The sequence below is a fragment of the Nanorana parkeri genome, unplaced genomic scaffold (genome assembly GCF_000935625.1).
Source record: "Nanorana parkeri isolate BGI_ZX_2015 unplaced genomic scaffold, ASM93562v1 scaffold359, whole genome shotgun sequence".
Classification (NCBI taxonomy): Eukaryota; Metazoa; Chordata; class Amphibia; order Anura; family Dicroglossidae; genus Nanorana; species Nanorana parkeri.
In genome coordinates, this window is record NW_017306627.1 from 56,806 (window position 1) to 74,494 (window position 17,689).

At 40.2% G+C, this 17,689-nt stretch overlaps 1 protein-coding gene across 1 annotated transcript in view; it reads left to right on the forward strand.

Moving 5' to 3' along the window:
* The window catches only part of TMEFF1 (transmembrane protein with EGF like and two follistatin like domains 1), a 60,422-nt gene extending 47,192 nt beyond the window's left edge, over window positions 1–13,230 (forward strand). Inside the window, exons 6-7 of the mRNA XM_018558792.1 lie at window positions 8,580–8,738; window positions 11,826–13,230. Coding sequence (XP_018414294.1) covers window positions 8,580–8,738; window positions 11,826–11,910 — 244 coding nt within the window. The 3' untranslated portion in view covers window positions 11,911–13,230. The remainder of the gene's footprint in view (window positions 1–8,579; window positions 8,739–11,825) is intronic.
* Window positions 13,231–17,689: the final 4,459 nt, after the last annotated feature.

Below are 17,689 nucleotides of genomic sequence, written 5' to 3' on the forward strand. Positions count from 1 at the left end.
TACCTCTCTTCTCGCTTGGACACCTCGTTCAAGTTTCATGGTTGTCAGATTTTGAGATCTGTACCTGCAGATATGTTTTTTAAAGGGTATAATCCACAATGCCAGTTGCTCTAGAAGTAATCACTTTTCACATCTCACTGCTGCTCTGAACAGTCCATCATTCCAAAGAAAACATGCACCAGATATACAGCACTTACTTTTATTTAGTGGAATAAAACTGCATGGTAAAATCATTCGTATTTGATTTTTGACATGGACGATTTTATGCAGGCTTTATTTCACCATTGTAAAGCTTAAAGAGACCTATTGCGGCATCTGCACAATATAAAAACATTGCCATTTAGAATGCACAGTAAATATGAATAATTTGCATATATATCAGGAACCTTCTTAATTTAGTTTTATTTTTAAATAGAGTTTTTACCGTTCACTGTGTCAGATAAAACTGAACTGATTACTCCCCTTCGATTTAGATGTAATGTTGCTTCATGAGATTTGAACAGAGTTAGGACTTGTGCTCAGGGCCAGATTTACTCTCTCTGCTGCCCCAAGGCCAGGTTCCCCAATGCGCCCCCCTACCTGCCAAACCCCCCATGGAGAATGGCAGACCTGCAGGCTACATGCAAGTGACCTCGATGGCACCGCCGATATCACTTGTACAAAACAAGCGGCGACTTCCCTGCTGTACATTTAGCTCTGCTTGCCCAAAGCAGGGCTAAATGTAGAAAACAACTACCCGCACGGCGCCCAGAACTGCATGTCCCGGGCATCGAGAGATAGGAATTCCACATCCCTGCTGCCCCTCTACTCCCTGCTGCCCCAAGGCCCGACCTTGGCTGGCCTTGTGTGAAATCCAGCCCTGCTTGTGCTGTGGGCTTTAGCTTGCAATTGAGCTGCTTCTCTCCCTATGCATGTCTGTGGGAAGCAGGTAAGATACAGGACAAAGGAGATGAACTGCAGGTCAAATACACCTGCCAATGAATTGTGAATGATATCAGAAGTGCCTTAAACTGATGTAAAAAGAAAAATGCAAGTGCCTACTGGTCAAAGTCAGAAGCTGGACGACACAGGTCCTTGCAGCCCATTCACAGTATTGTGTTTTACCTGCTGTAAAATGCACATTCACAGTGCCCTCAAAAGATAATAGTTTCCATTATAGTCTATGAAGTTCTTCATATCAGTGTATTGCACAGGGCCGTCTTCAAGGCAGGGAAAAGGGGCACTTTAAGGCATTGTTGTGGGGCTCTGCACCCCATAAACTAGAGCTGGTGAAAGTTTGAAACGTTTCTGTACCAGCCGTCTAGTGTGCACTACCGCTTTCCGACGCTAGAGGGCAGCAGCCTCCTGTCCCACTCCCTATGTGCAGCAAAGATCTCTGCAGCCCGGGATGTCACCTCCCACTCAGTAGAGGAGGAAGATCGATTTTGCACACCAGGCTACATGGTCCTGCCCTCCTCCCTCCATGGCTGCAGTCTCATCCTCCCCCTGTCCACGGTGAGTGCACATGACTGCTGGGTTGGGCTTCTATTGGGTGGGGGGGAGAAAGGGGACGCGGGGTGGTCGGCTTAGGTGTGGCACTGCTGGGCTATGATGTAATGCTGTATAAAAATAATAATGACACCTGAGCATGTCCCCCTGGTGGCATTATTATGTCCCCCCCATGTCATTATTATTATGTCCCCCCAGTGTCATTATTATTATTATGTCCCCCTGGTGTCATTATTATTATGTCCCCCCGTGTCATGATTGTTATCTCCGTCCCCTGGTGTCATTATTGTTATGTCCGTCCCCAGTGTCATTATTGTTATGTCCATCCCCTGGTGTCATTATTGTTATGTCCATCCCCTGGTGTCATTATTGTTATGTCCATCCCCTGGTGTCATTATTGTTATGTCCATCCCCTGGTGTCATTATTGTTATGTCCATCCCCTGGTGTCATTATTGTTATGTCCATCCCCTGGTGTCATTATTGTTATGTCCATCCCCTGGTGTCATTATTGTTATGTCCATCCCCTGGTGTCATTATTGTTATGTCCGGGGATAATAACACCAGGGGACATAATAATTATAATGACACCAGGGGGACATAATAATAATGACACCAGGGGGACATAATAATAATGACACCAGGGGACATAATAATAATGACACGGGGGGGGGGCATAATAATAATAGACACCAGGGGACATGCTCAGGTGTCATTATTATTATTGTTGCTATTCTATGCAGTGGAAGTGGTAGGTGGCGAATTATCCACATTTACCATGAAAGTAGAATTATGGGGAGAGTGAAATGCGCTCTTCCCCTAGTTACTGAAGCTACCGCAGGTTGGCTCTCTTGATCGAGAACTGAGCGATCATATACCGCTGATCACTCAGTTCCTGCACTCACTCTCTCTGCAGAGAGCGGTGACTGTCGGTCACGGCTCCTCGCAGGAATACCCCCCTCCCCTCTCTGATCCTCCAACGCTGACTGGAGGGATGGATGGGGCGGACACAACCTCTAGAGAGGTAGAGTCAGCTGTCAATCAGGTGGTGGGGTGGATCTGGACAATATTTTTTGGATCCATCCCAGCTGCAGCGTGGCTCTGCTCTGTCAGCATATAGTGGGCAATATTGCATGTTTGCCCGGGGTCCAATCAATATTAAAGACGGCCCTAGTATTGCATTACAGAACAGTCTGTTGCGTTTCTGAAAAATCCTGTTTGCTACATCTTTTGCATGTTTTTTAAAAAATGGCCTTTACAGTAGTCAGTTGTAACGTACTAAAACGCAGTAATTTAGTTAGTGCACTTTTATTCACTATATGCTGAGTTTTGGGTCACATTAGTAAATGTCCTGTAAACCCTAAAGAGAACTACGGCCAAAAAAGGTTTGGTCATAGTTCTCTAAGCTTTGAAATGAAAGCTAGAAGCTGATTGGTTGCCATGCACAAGATTTTGTCTGCTCCAGTAAATTCCCGCAATATTTGCAAGTTAGAAAAAAAAAAGCCCTACCAAAATTGAATTTTGCATTGTTCTTATCTCATAGCCTGATAAAAAAAAAACACCACTGTATGATATTGTCATTTTAATATAAGTTATAGAAATAAATCTATTTGCATTCCTTTAGCAGTAAAAAAAAAGGGCCTTCAGGGTAGAGCATCCCAGACCTGGTAAGCCTTAACTTTCATTTCTAAAGGGGCTGTTTTGATTAAGATGTACTATAAAATACATTTAATACACAGCCAAAATATCTAAATAAATATACTGTCTCTGGAAGTGGTGATAAATAATTCAGACTATGATGTTTCTAATAAAAATGCATTTGAAATAAACATGAGCTTGCTTTCAATCAATTTTTTCCGATTTTCATTTGACTTTTCCACTTCATCTCAAAATAATATATAGACTGTCACTCACGTCTTTCCTAGAACATAAACTTTCCCCAGTAGTTATCTGTAAGATGCACTTAGCTAAGTAAAAAAAAGTGAAGAGTTGGAAAAATGTGAAAGCCCGTAAAGCAGACCTGTCTCCACTTAAGACCCCCCACAGCCTACCATCCTGTCACCTGTCAGGTTGTGTATGCTTCTCGCACTCGCTCCCTCTTCCCCCACCACCTGCATAAGAGCATTTGAAGAGGAACCGTGTCAACTGTTGAAAGAAACAACCAACTATCCTTAAGATATTTTTAATGTTTTTAGATTTGCATTTCTACAACGATTTAAAGGTTTACATGGAGTGTTCTCAAGCTTGTGGCTATGCTGGAGCAACTCTTGAACACAAAGTAACTTTTCAATCAAAGATGGCATTTCCTCTGAGCTTTTCAACAGATCACAGCAAAGAAGCCTGGGAAAACAAAGGTCTTAAAATGGTTGGCATTTCATCCACCGTGAAAATATGGGACCTGCCTGAAAGAAAAATGTCTCCTCTTTAAAGTGAATTGATTGATTAATGTAAATTTAAAGAGTAGAAGTAAATGCAGATATAAAAAATGAAGAGTTTTCATGTGTATTATTTGCAGTAACCAGGTGCTGCTCTAAAATTCCAGATTTAGAAGTCTCATTTCCCAACTAAATGTTATATTGGTCCCACTAATGGCCAGGGCTAGATTTATATATTTTTTTTCTCCACTAGGCAGGATACCTAATACCACCACCCCCATATTGTGTCACCTCCCCTTCCCCAACATATAAAGCACCAAAACGAATTTATCAAGAACTACAGTATTACAAATTGCAAGGTTATGATCATACTTATAGAAGTTGAATTAAAACTGAATGTACTAAATCACAACTAGTAACATGTCTGCAGAGAGAGCATTAATTATGTACTGACACAATCTGAATCCACCATATGGTCCACAAACAACCAGATACCTTTTCGCAGACACATAGTCAGTACTGGATTGACACTGTACGCCAGGGATAGGGGGATCACTTAGGAAAGCATGGGCACTGCATTTGCAGCATTATTGGCAGCATGACACCTCTAATAATGCCTACTAAGGGGTTGATCAAGTAGTTGTTTGGTTAAAGGATCTTGGAGCCTATAAATACATAGCTTTGGCAAAAAGGGTTGCAGGAAAAGTGCTGGACAAGCGTCCACACCTGTCGTGATGCCTTAGGGCACATGTGTCAAACTCAAGACCCAGGGGCCGAATCCAGCCCACCAGGCCATTTCCTAGACTTCTACTTTCAGATCTAGGTATTAAGTTATTACTAAAACCAGTGATAATCGAATGCAGAGGCAATTATGATAAAGATTAGATACATTTCCATAGTCTTACAGATACCTTTGAGGGAAACCATAATGATAATGCGGCCCAGGATTAAATTTAGTTTGACACCCCTGCCTTAGGGCATGGCTTTGGTGGCCCACTGCAAAATTCAGCCCTATTGTACTAAAGTGATTAGAAAACCCATGAACATGTATTTGGTAAGCTTTAACATGACCCTAGTTTTGACCCTAGTTCCCTGTGACCCTAGGGAAGGTTACATAACTTGGTTTTGCATGTACGCAGGTAAGACGAAGATGCCATCATGCCAAGCCAGAACTGACCTCAATGATACATTAGCTCATCATAGAGCAGGTACAGTCTCAGATACAGTTTTTTATCTAGTGTGGTAACATCTTTAGATATTCCAGACTGTCCATTGAAATTCTAACATCAGATAGCTGGCATTTATACTCTGTATTTAACAGTAAAATAATTTCCATTATGTGAGAAATATGTGAGAATTTAGTAAAATGAACAGATATATTAGAAACTATTTACCTGAATATTAAGATTTACTTGTTCTCATAAGCAACACGTATAAATGTCTAGTTACTTATATTTCAAGCACACTATGCACTGTACTATATATAGAGCCATATATCATGTAATTGTTGCATAATCACAGTAGCATATTGAGGATCTTAGGAACAGAGAGAAGCATAAAAGGTTTCAGATGTCTCGCAAATGAATCAGTAATTCAAGGTACCAAACAGTAGGGTTTAATGACTAGTGCAGGCAAGGTCAAGTTGGGTAAAGGAAGCACAGTCAGTTGTTACTGACTGTGTTGTGGAATTTTGACAACCATATGAGGGAAGTTTCAGATTTCATGTGGTATCATCTAGAAGTTATGTTATTTGAGGTTTGTTGCCCTTGTGTTCTGACAAATCTGATACATTTAGAATACTTTAGAAATAGATTTAAGGTAAATAAGGTAAGCTCTATACAAAACTGATATTTTTTGATTGGAGTAGGCATTTGTATATTGAATTACTCACTGGCTTGTTCTAACAGTATAAGCTTCCATTTCAAGAACTGCTTGTAGTAGTTTGGGTCTCTACACCTTTTCACCAGGCTATAACACAAGTGTCACTCTCAATTGTGGTCTTTCCACAAGGCTATAACACAGGTGTCACTCTCAATTGGGGGTCTGTGACAAAGCACTGAGAACAGCAGGAAATACCTCAGACTTTTATCTTGTGTCCTTTGCTAATCTGGAAAAAGATACAGACTTTTTAGTGAATACAGTGTGATCTTCCCTTTTTCTCCATTTGACTATATTGAGGCTTGCAATGAGCCTAGATCTACATCTAAGTTCTGCTGTTCTGGCTATGCTTGGAGCAACGCGTGGCAGGTGTTATATCATATGCATGTCATTTTCAATTATATGTTAATTCAGCATTTTTGAAGTTACTGTGAAGGGAATTTATCAAAATCTGATGCAGTTGCCCCTGGCAACCAATCAGCTTCTCTCTTCAGTTTGTTCAGTTAAGATTTAAAAATGAAAGAGGGAAGCTGATTATTTGACGTTCACAGCTGCTCCAGATTTTGTCTGCTCCAGTTTTGATAAATTCCCTCCTGTATATCTTTGGCAACATGACTGCATCATTTGGCTTGGCCAAGGCAATTGTTTAAAACTAGGAATTCTGGTGGTAAATTGCTACCAATCTTTCTCAGATACAGTATGAGAAACTATAACTATCATTTTATACTAAGCTACTGTATACTATAGTAACCGACTACGTAGAACTATAACCCCAATTCCAAAGAAGTTGGGATGCTGTGTAAAATCTACATAAATACAGAATGCATTGATCTGCACATCTCATAAACCCATATTTTATTCACAATAGAAAACATGAAATGTTTGAGCTGAGAGAATTTACCATTTTAAGAAAAAAAATAAGGAATTTTGAAATTGATGACGTTTCAAAAAAAGTTGGGACAGGGCCATGTTTATCAGGGTGTAGCATCTCCCCTTCTTTTACCAACACTTTGTAAACGCCTCAGAGCTGGGGAGACCAGTTGCTGGAGTTTTGGGAGAGGAATGTTGTGCCATTCTGGCCTGATATCGGATTCGAACTGCTCAACAATCCTGGGTCTTCTTGTTGTATTTTTCGTTTCAAGATGCGCCAAATTGTCAATTGGCGAAAAGTCTGGACTGCAGGCAGGGCAGTTAAGCATCCAGACTCTTCTACTACGAAGCCATGCTGTTGTCATAGATGCAGTATGCAGTTTAGAATTGTCCGGATGTAATATACAAGGCCTTCCCTGAAAAATACATTTTATGGATGGGAGCGTATGCTGCTCTAAAACCTGGATATATCTTTCAGAACTGATGTTGCTTTTCCAGATGTGCAAGCTGCCCATTCCATACACACTAATGCACCCCCATACCATCAGAGATGCAGGCTTTTGAACTGAGCACTTATAACAAGCCGGAAGGTCCCTCTCCTCTTTAGTCCGAGGACGTAGCACCCATGATTGCCAAAAAGAATGTCAAATTTTGATTAATCTGCTCACAGAACAGTTTTCCAGTGATTGTTGGGAAGTAATTACTGTGCCTTCTGATGCAAGTCTCACAAAGAGAATCTTCTATACAACCTCATAAATAATCATTAATATTTATATTTGCCTAAGTTAAGTTATCTTTGCAAGAATTCTACACATGAGAACCTATATAACCCTAAAACAGCTAATAAAACTGAGTTTTTGTATGTTTCATGTGTTTACTGACATAGGTTTGATTTAAAAGACTTATTTAATAATACATTGAAAAGATCAATGATGTCCTGTGATCATCATGATCCATACAAATGTAAAAACCAAATGGATTACATAAACACAACTTATATAAACACAGTGTACAGTACATTCCTTTTATGAGTCTGTGATTGTTATGGGGTCTGTGACTAACATCATTTTCATTGTGTGAACTGTGTCATCCATTATTTACCCTAGTTTTCCCCAATGTCACCAATACATCAGGATTCCCCTTCAATTCATAGTAACGTATAGAGACTTTTTTATATACTTAATATATGCAGCCTGGGTGATGCATTTATATGTTCACATTATAGCTATGATAGATATATTTATAAGGACTTGCTCATGACTGTATTGGGTCCTCTAGCGCAGCGGCGGGGAACCTATAGCACTTGTGCCGCAGATGCCCCTCTGGTGGGACATGAGCCTAGGCAGGGGTGTCAAATTTGTATCACCCGACACCCTGCACAGACAGTTCCAGGCACTGTATGGGTAGTTTTTTCAACATTTATCCCTGCTTCAGGCAAACAGGGCTAAATGTACAGAGGGGAAGCCTCTGATAATTTAGTACCAGTGATCACTTGTATGCAGCCTGCAAGTCCGTCCACCAGCCCAATGGTCCTTCTCTCCGCCGGCTGCCTCTCTCCCTGCCGTGGTTTTCGGGGGTCCCCTGGATCACTTCAAAGTAGTTCAGGGGGAGCAGAGCGGAGAACGTCCATTCTCCGCTCTGCTCCATGTCAACACTAAAATTTTTAAAAAGTAAAAAAACAAATAAATAAAAATAAACAAGTGATAAAGTAAAAAATAAATAAAGAGAAAATACAATGTTTCCTTATTTTGGCTAAGGCAGTGATGCTGAACGTTTTTGGAAAATAAATGTGGAGCCCCTGATGATTTAAAACAGAGAATAATATTCTGTGGCAGCAGGTAGATCTTTCAGGATTTCAAATATTTTTGCACTTTTGCATTATTACCTTTCCAGGAGAGGAAACTAAAAGTGAAGACTGTAATCTTTTCCTATTAATATGTAGCCATGACTGTTTTGCTCCTTTTTCACAGGTGTGACTCAGGATACACAGGCCAATACTGTGATAAGACAGATTTCAACATTCTTTATGTGGTGCCAAGCAGACAAAAGCTCACTCATGTTCTTATAGCAGCCATCATTGGAGCCGTGCAGATTGCCATTATCGTTGCTATTGTCATGTGCATAACAAGGTATGTTATAATAGGGGTATTTTTCTGGTTTTCGGAGATAAGCATATCATGATTTCACACCTAACGGCTCGTATATATAAAATGCCTAAGTGCAGTGCTAATGTAAAACATCCCCCTGTTTATTAATGTAGTTACAAGAATACCAGCGAGTACATACATTACCATATGTGGCCCCTGATACAACAACACAGGACTAGTGATGAAATCATTGTGCATGCCTAGAATACATCATCATGTTATAAACTCTTCTGTGCACATTCCTACTGTATAGGAAGGCTTTCAGTGACCCCATCTTATCCTGGAATGGGGGGAGGCCATCATGAGGTCTCATCATGGGCAACAAACACTTGCTGAGGTATCCAAATTTGTGATTGGTTGGGCAACATAGGTTGCAGAGTTTCCAAGTCTTTACCTATATATATCTGAACATATATAAACTATACACTTTATCTTTGGCTATGGATTTGCCATTTGGGTTAGTAAATTCACAAAAGCAGTGTATGCTATTCATCCAAATGTACATGGCAAAGCAGTAAACACAAGATGCATCATAGCAAATGAGCAACGAATAGTTTAAAGCAGCTGTTCCCAGAGATTAACTACTCAGCAACATGCGTAAGCTTGTACACACATACATTAGCCACTTCAGTGGCTAAAATCATACCCTGTAAAAATCAGCTTCATAGCTCACATGCAGTCCTTAGAGATTACTTATGCGGATATATTACATATTATCTAGCTTAAAGTTACCATAGATCTGAAGTGGAAGAAGATGTTTGCATAATTTGGATTCATTTCATGTATTTACAAAAGGTCCAACTGAAACTTTATCAAGTGATCCTCTTATTTTCGTATTGGCCTAATGCAGCTCAGCAGAAAGTTTAAACAGGGTTCTTTGCTAATATTTATTAATTTCACTAACTCACGTGACCTACAATAAAATGGTCTTTTGTCCATGTATATTCGAGCCCTTTTCACCTCCCTATTAGCTACAGATTGTGATAAGGAGGCAAGGAGAGCAGGAAAAGGCAGGCCACAGAGGGACCAGGAAGAGTAAGCTGGGTGGTTTGAAAAAAAAAAAGCTGTATATACAGACACAGGGAGGTGGCTACACTTAATGAAGGTTGTGGTTCTAGCCATAGGTTTCATTTTTAAATATATTATAAAAAATATATAGAATGGTAGCTGGTAAAAAATGTAGACGCTTAGAGTTGCCTGAACTTTCCATCAGGTACTTTCAGAGCACTCTGGGAGTCTCCGAATCTCCTTGAAGTCAATCTCCGAGTCTCCTTGGCCCACACTCATAACTGGCTTTATCAGCTGGCAGGAAGTCTTAAGCTGGCCATTCACCTATAGATTTTCTCCCACTGAGCCAAGCTTCAGTGTCTTGCTAGTCGGCCCCGCTGGCTCTCAAAATATCTGAACGATGCCTGCATCCAATCAGATTCATCAGGTATTTTGACAGCCAGCGGGGCCGACTAGCAAGATACTGAAGTTTGGCCCAGCGGGAGATTCCTCCATCCCAAAAACTTTAGCGTAGATGGGGGAATCTGTTGCACTTTTTCAACCATCATTAAAACTACTTGCTGTGAGGTGTATGGCCAGCTTTAGGTAGCAGGCCCAAGATAAACTTTAGGAACTGAAGTTTAAGTTTGCATATTAGAACTCTAGAAGCTTCCGAGCTTTCTGGAAGATGTCCTTGAGAATTTGTCTCCAGTTGTCAGTTTAATACTTTCAAACCAATTTCCAGTTTTCAGTAATCTGCATTTTCTAGATCACTGTCAGAGGAGTTTGCTACACAGTGGTACAAGGGGAAGCAGAAATACAAAACGAAAAAGGGCGCCTCCATAGTGTAAAACTGTAGTTTAATGATAAATCACACTTACAAAACATCTGTAGAATAAAAGCATGTATTACACGATGGGAACTTAAAATCTCTAACAGAGACAAACTGGAAAGGATATGTTGCACCAGCGTCCTCTGCCCCCAAGTATTCCACGGGTTTATGCGTTTCTGGGGCACGCCCCCTTCAAATCAACAATTGTTTTCAGCCTTAGTGATGAAGGGATTTCTTAAACAAAATTCTAACAGTGAATGGGGTTTTCGTTCAGCAAACTCCATTCATTTTAAAATAGAATGTTAATATGCTTCAAGGAGTGGTTGTAAGAAAATCTACCAGTGTATGGCCAGCTTTGATTTTAGATAGAGAAAGGATTATATTAAAACCCTGTTTATTTGGTTGTTTTTTTTTGCTGTTCAGCCATCTATTAGAGAGATGTATCCTCACTTTCTGTCCAGTGTTTTACCAAACAGGAAGTGAACGGTACTGTCCAACAAAAACACTGATAGAAATAAAAACTTTTGCAGATTTTCCTGTTAATTAATTAGTTTTTTTTTTTCTTCCTGTCTGTTTAAACTGTTATCAGGAGGGAAAATCTCTCTAAAGGTGCCCATACACTGCACGATTCTCGTACGAGAATCGCGGGAAATCCCGCGATCGTACGAGAATCGTGCAGTGTATGGAAGGCGTGCGACCGTTTCTACTGTACGGTGGCACGTTTTCCATCGAACAAGCAGGCTGGAAAACCCGCCGGGAATCGTACGATTCTCGGCGAGTTAGTGGCCTGCTTGTTCGACAACTGACGAACGGGCCGGTGTGCCCGTTTGCTGTCCCCGCAAGCCTGCCCCTCATTGCAGTCATTGCAAGCCCGCCCCTCAGGGGGGCGGGCTTGCGATGATCGCTAGTACGATCTGCCTGTCCAAGATGGGCAGATCGTACGTTTTTTTAAGTACTTTACAACCCTCGCAAGACAAAAGTCTTGCGAGGGTTGTAGAGTGTATGGGCACCTTAATGGAGACCTAACTAGCAGTAAAAACCAAACAGGGGCTTTAATCCTTCCCCACTCTGTGCATAAAAAAAAAAGAGTTTTTGCCTCGACATACACTTTTTTCCTTCAATTGAGAGCGAGACAAAGTAGGTTTGATGGATGGTTGTGTACTAAAGCCTCCACTTTATGGTGCTCCTTGCTTAAACTTCTTAGAATAATATTATGTGTTCACAAACTAAAGTTTACTATTATATTGCAGGAAATGTCCGAAAAACAACAGGGGACGTCGACAGAAGCAAAACCTCGGACACTTCACTTCAGACGCTTCATCCCGGATGGTGTAGCCTCAGTGTTTTTTCTTGTTTATTTTTTATACTTACATTGACCATGTGATGTACATTTTTATTATATCTTTTTTTAAAGAATGGAAATATTTATTTCAGAGGCCTTATTTTTTGACATTTTATAGTTTAGCCTTGTTGTTTGTCTGTTGTACTTGCAAAGCATCAGCGCTGGCAGCAATGGACTGATATAGCTTTTGTTATTATTATTTTTTTTTATATTTCTTTTCCTGTAAATGCAGTCCTCCATTCCTGTGTATTTTCTTTCGCATGGTTGTAAATTAGTCATTTGACTCTTCAAGTGTCCCAATTGTGAGAGCGTTGGGGTCCAGCCACACAATTTGGAAAGGTTAGTTAACTAAGGGCAGTTCAATGTTTATAACTTTTTTGATGTTAATACAGTTTGTAAAAATAACTTAAGCTGCCAAACTGATTCAGCCAGGCACTTTGAAGTCTGGATCTTAAAATACAGTTTGCTTAGCAGTATGACATAGAACGTATTATGAATCTGCGTAGTTGAAACTAACAAAATGGCGGATGCAATATTTAATGTATCCCCACAAATGGTTGCTCCTATGGAACACAGGCTCAGGCCTTTATGAGGTTTACGATATGAAAGTAACATCAAAAATGTAATGAACACCCAAGGCATGAGCTAAAGGTAACAATGTTTACAGTCTTTTTTTTAACCAAACTTCGTAGAATACACTGTGTTGAATAGGTATTTTAATGTTTTATAGAGCTTAGTTATGCTTTTACTTTCCTTTTTTTTTTTTTTTAAACACTGGCTATCGCATGATATGTGACTTGTATTCTGTGAGTAGTTGTAACATGTTGAATATGTTCTATGGTTTCTAATCCTAATATTTATAAGCTATTTGGCCTGTTCATCCGGGGCTGAGGAATGCAGTTGGTACATTGATCCGTGGTGTCAATAACTGTAACTGTTTTGTATATCTTTTATTTATTTTTTAGTTAATTGTGTCTGTGACTCTCTGTATTTTATACGCAACTGCTGAAGAGGAAAAAGAAAAAAAAAATATATGATTCGAGCACCAAAAAAAGACACCACACAAAATACCAATTGCTCCTGTGCCACATTGGACCCTTGAGGAAAACAAAACTCACTCCTTTTTTAATACAAATGTAATATTTAATAATTTGGGAAGAAAATGCTTCCTTAGCTCTGATATATATTGAATCTCAACACTTTTGTTACATTTAGATAAATGTTACATTTAATGTAAAATAAAACTTGGAACTGTTGATCAGCATACTTATTTATGCATACTGTTTATTTGGACACCATTACAAAATTAAAAGGCTGCTTTAATAAATGTTAGACTCTCTTTTTATTAATGCAAACTTAAATGATGTTTAAATGTTTTAAAGTGTAAGTCTACTTTTTTAAGTTTGGATGGCATGGGAATTAGTAGAACCCCTATCAGGTTTTTACTATGGGGCTCTGTTAGGAAGTTTTACTCTCACTGGTCCGGTGAAAACTGTTTAACCAGACGGTAAGTAAACGATGTTTTCCAACAGAAAAGCAGAGAACCAAAAATGCTTTAAAGGTAAATTAGGGGAGGGTTAGTTTCTCATTTGTGTTTGTGTCTCTTGTGTCACTTCCTGTCTGGTGAAACTGTTGTCACTGTGACATTAAGTGAGGGAAAAACTCCCCAGCAGAGCCCTGGGTAACAGTAATTTCCTGACAGAGGTACCCCACTCTAATCTTACATGGTAAAAAAATAAATGTATAACAATTTCTTTCCATTATTAAAGTGGAATGCCAGGCAAATCTTACTGTCTGTGCCCCTTTTTGGATAATTTTTTTCCTGCCCCCTCGTCATATAAAATGGTACAGGAAGTGAATGGAAATCTGTTCAGTAAAGAATTATAAAGGAAGAAGGAATAGGACCTTTTCAAGGTTTTTAGTACCAGCTGTGTCCCCATTTAGGAAATTTCCTTTCACTTCAATCTTTATGACCCGAACACAGAGGAAAATGACAAACTTGCCAGAGGCACTAACACTTCTGTACTCCAACCAAAACTAAAACAAAAGCTTAGGTCAGACTTACACTTTTAAAGTAGTATTCAAACCTCAAAAAAGGGTGTTTTCTTCATGTAGGTGCTTATTATGTTTAGTTGTCAAGGATATTTAAGTGTACATGGCGCACAGGCAATTATCATTGTGGATCAATAATTATAGATGAAACCGATATACAATCAAGCATCAGGACCCGTTCACACCAGGGCAGCTTGATCGCGCGGATTTGTCAGCGCTGAACCGCCGACATGAACAACCCCATACAATCTTATGGGGACCTTCATGCGTTCATGTGGCTCCACACGAACCGAATCGCCTGCCACCCAAAATGCTCCCTGAGCAATTTTTTCGCGCTGATCAGGGCGAATTCCATATAGATTTTCAGAGCTGAAACGCGGTTAAAAATGCCCTTTTAAAATTTGCATGGAAGCTGCGCTGAAACGCATCCACCCTGGTGTGAATGGAGCCTTAGATGGCATGTGCTAAGATGGTGGTGTACCTAGTCATTATAGGGATATTTTAATGTTGTGTCTGAACAGCTTCTTGATTTTTAAAGTTTAATAATTGTCCTTCACATTACAACAGAATCTGCCATAGAGACACCAGGTTTATTTCCTGCTGTACAGGTACACTAAGGCAATATGACAGAGCTTATTTCTCTCTCCTGCTGGTCTGCATCAACATTTAAATGAATGGTGATAGTTTCCAAAATTGCTGCATGCAGTTTTAGGAAATTGACCAATGCTCAGAGGACAGGAGAGAATTATCTTTTTTCATTTGCGTTCTGACTTGATGGAGCTCAGCAGGAGAAATATATGGCTAATTTCTCATCTAGAAGTAGTGCTGAAAGTCATATAACCCATATGACATGACATTGAGTTAGCGGGCTGGCTGCGCATTGGTAGACTCATCTTATATCTTGGTCAGTGCAGCAAAAAGTTCAAACCTCCATCAAGAGGGTTGCCTTGAGAGTGAGTTTTCTGAAAGATCTTACAGATAATTTTTTTAGGCATACCTAAAGATATCTACACCACATCAAGGAATGCCGTTGCACATGAGTGCTACTTACATATCTCTTGTTTGTGACACATGACTTATGCAGTCATAGCTATATATTGGTTGTATTGTTCGCTATCTATGGCTGTACTAATCCTACAAAAACACACAATTAAAATGTAATGGTCACACGGACCATAACCTGAAAAGGTCAGTGCAACCTAAACCACCATTTAATTTATTTCTCTTGTGAGCTATCTCAGGTCTGAGCGCCTGTTCACAAGATGTCCAGATTCTGTCCAGACCAGAAGAGTTAGCTCCTGGACCAAAAATGCATCCCTATGTGATTTCTGGCCTACAGTTCACACCTTTGCAGTGCTTTCCGTTCCAGGCCGAAAAAATACTGAATGTCTACTGGAACATGCAAAACATGTCAAAAACGCGTACAAAATACACAGTACGCACTGGACTGCACCTGAAAGCCAATTTGAAGCTAAAAAAAAAAGCCGGAACGCAGTAAAATCATCGTAAAAAGGCGGCAAAATGCACTGCGTTTGCAGATTTGTTCCAGATCTGGTCCGGACATGGTGTGAACATAGCCCAAGGTCTTTCTATTGATCTGCACATGGTAAGTTGATTTACCAAACGGTTAGGGGCTTTTCACCTAGCAAAGGAAATTATAGGAAATAGGGTGAAGCTGTGTGCATTCTGAATATCCAATCATAAGTGAGGCAAATGTTAAAAAAAAAAAGTTTTTTTTATAGCATAATTGGGTATTTAAAACGAACATAGCCTCAGCTTATTCATTGAGTGTTAATTTGTTGTGTGAGCAGCCTCTTCTTTAAATAAAGCACACAAATTTCTTAATAAATGTATATTCTTTAACAAATATTGCACCTATTTAACTCCGTAACACTTACCCTTAATCAACCTCTCCCTTTCTTCCTCCTTGTAGCTATTATTTATGCTATTCTTTATTCATTTAAACTTTTCGTTTTCATTCTGTTTGTTCGTTTGTTTTTGTAGCAATGCAAACAAATTACAAAGCATTTTTTAAAGAACACCTTTCTTTCTTTTGGAAACAAGCCTGCTTTGTAACTGAAGAATAAGTTGGGGTCCTTATATACGGACCAATTATAGAATGATAGTTATAAATATGTGTATATAAAAACTGTAAATAAGTACACTGCAGGTGTAGCTTTTTGGCTCCATTCACACCTCGTAAACACGGACAAAAATGTCCAATTTTTAATAGACGCATGTACTTTTGCAGCGTTCTGCGTTTTTGCACACAGGTACGAACGTGCAGGTATGAATGAGCCCCATAGGAATGTATTGATTTTTGTGTTTTAGAAAAACGCTATGGTGTGAACCAGGCATTAAGCTGCCCATACATCTGACGATTATCGTACATACCGTTTGATCCCGTGATCGTACGATAATCGTAAGGTGTATGGGCAGCATGCGACCACATTTACTGTACGGTTGCACGATTTTTGTATTATGAGCACGCTAGAAAACCCGGCGAAAATCGTACGCTTTTCGTCAGGTTGGTAGCTCGATCGCAAGACGAAAGCCGCACGGCCCGAGGTGCCCAAGCACACACTGCCCGCTCACCATTGCAATCATCTGTAAGCCCTCCCCTCAGCGGGGAGGACTTGCAATGATCGCAAGTACGATATGCCTGTCCAAGAAGGGCAGGTCGTACAATCTTTTAATCACCTTACAACCATCGCACAACCAAGGTTGTGCGATGGTTGTAAGGTGTATGGCCACCTTTAGGTGCATGTGTTTCAAATTAGTGATTTATCCACCTGCAGTAAATGTTCAGTAAATGTCACATTCACTTCTTTAGAATTTGCCCCTATTCGTTTTAAAACTAAACTTTTCGTACGACAATCGTAACCTGTGAATAGAGTGCCCGACCAATAGTACTGTACAATCGTATGACTTTTGACGGTCAAGCAAAACTTTGGTCGATCGTACGATGTTCGCATGGTTGGTGGCGTTTCCGTCCGTCAAAAGTCGTACGATTAACACTGCGCATGCGCAAACGAAAATAGTTGCGGTCAATTACCGCAAGTTGTCCAGGTGTTTTTTTTAACTACCGCTAATTGAACCTTGCGATAATCGGGGCAGGATGGGGCAGTTGTACGAAAATCGTACGACGGTTCGATCATTGGACGAAAAATTTCGTCTGATAATCGTAAGGTGTATGGGCACCTTAACACTGGTCAAACTGGAAAAAAAAACATTTTTTGGTTTTGTTGCATTTTTGCTTTTTGCCTTTAGATTATATAGCAAATAAAATTGCAAAAATGTGTTTGTCCTGGAAAAAAAAGGGCGTATGTTTCACATCAGTATCATTGATAATGACAAAGTTTTATTACCTAATGAAAAGATTTAAAGCTAAAATGTAAAAATTGCTGTGGTCCATACAGGGGTATTGTAACGGGATCTCTCGTATCCGGCGTTTTGGGCCGCGGGCCGGCCTCTCGAAGCAGCGGCGTGACGTCACTAGGAGACACGGCCTCGGCCGGCGCTCTTGACTCCTCCCACTTCACGATCTCCGCCTCCTTAAAATGACGCGAGTTGCAGTAGCTCGGCGTTCTAGTGTTGCGAACGTCGAGCCAGTGCAACTCGCCAGCGAACCTGACACTACAGGACCCGACCTGCTCAAAGGTCAAACCTCAGACGCACCGCACTAATCAGCCGCTGCTACTGCACAGTTCCCTCCCTGCA